Here is a 1,141-nt window from a genome sequence, read left to right on the forward strand (position 1 = left end):
TAATTAAAAGCTTCTTTTTCTCTTTACTTTTTCATTCTCCACTTCAAAGTTTATATAAGTGCCTGAAATAATGTGCATTTCCGTCTTCATAACTTCGTATCGAGGATGTCTTCTTCTGATATTCCAAAAACGCCTCTTCCACCGCCCCCGCCATTCACGCCAACTCACCAAAAGAAACACAAACAATCTCCTCCCCAAAAGATTGTCTCATCGAAACAAGCCTGCAACCAGGAGGCTGAGGCACCAGCAGTGCAGCACAACAGCAAGCAACCAACACTCGGAGAACCTCGGAGGACAAATCCACTTATATGGTTTGGTGCAATCTTATGTATGATATTCAGCCTCTTCCTAATCTTCTTTGGAATAGCGACTTTAGTAATCTTTCTTGATGTTAAACCAAGGACTCCAGTGTTTGACACCCCCGCAGCAACCCTGAATGTCATATACTTTAATTCTCCCGATTTTCTAAACGGAGATGTAATATTTCTTGCAAATTTTTCAAACCCAAATAGGAAATTGAATGTTAAATACGAGTACCTGGATATCAAGCTTTTCTTTTCAGAGACTCTAATAGCAGTTCAAGCTCTTCAACCGTTCAGTCAAAATCCTGGAGAATCACGATTGATGTCGGTCCACTTGATATCTAGCTTGATTCATCTGCCACCAAATACTGTTCTGGAACTTCAAAAGCAGGTGCAGAGAAATAGGGTAGCATATGATATACGAGGCACTTTTAGAGTGAAAGCTAAGCTAGGAATTTTTCATTTTTCTTACTGGTTGCACGGGAGATGCAAAGTAGAGATGACAAGTCCACCTACTGGTACTCTCATAACTCACAGTTGCAAAACCAAAAGATGAAAGGAAAAGATTTTTCTCCTTGCCTCAGCCCATTGTTTTTCTGGTATATTCCGGATTTCATCTAAGCAGAATTTTTCTGAGCATAGATATATTATAGATGAACAGTTCTTTTTGGGATACAGACTTGAAAAATGTGGTAGGTTTTCTTAATTATGTAGCTTTTGAAATATATATACAAAAAGAAAAATCCTCTCATCTTATAGTTCTATTGTTTCTAGTCAATCAGTCCCACAAAAAGAAAATAAACATACTTAGGAATTACTAACTTATAATCAAAATGTCA

The 1,141-nt window shown here is 37.7% G+C and overlaps 1 protein-coding gene across 1 annotated transcript; it reads left to right on the forward strand.

The window, feature by feature from the left end:
• Positions 1-6: 6 nt before the first annotated feature.
• Positions 7-1,053, forward strand: LOC111386694. The gene has a single exon (XM_023011158.1). The coding sequence runs from the start codon at positions 106-108 to the stop codon at positions 856-858; it is 753 nt and encodes a 250-aa protein (XP_022866926.1). The 5' UTR covers positions 7-105; the 3' UTR covers positions 859-1,053.
• Positions 1,054-1,141: the final 88 nt, after the last annotated feature.

Source organism: Olea europaea, unplaced genomic scaffold (assembly GCF_002742605.1).
Source record: "Olea europaea var. sylvestris unplaced genomic scaffold, O_europaea_v1 scaffold36796, whole genome shotgun sequence".
NCBI lineage: Eukaryota > Viridiplantae > Streptophyta > Magnoliopsida > Lamiales > Oleaceae > Olea > Olea europaea.

Bases quoted from the DNA above. Each gene is read 5' to 3' on its own strand.
- LOC111386694 (XM_023011158.1), top strand. From the start codon at position 106: ATGTCTTCTTCTGATATTCCAAAAACGCCTCTTCCACCGCCCCCGCCA.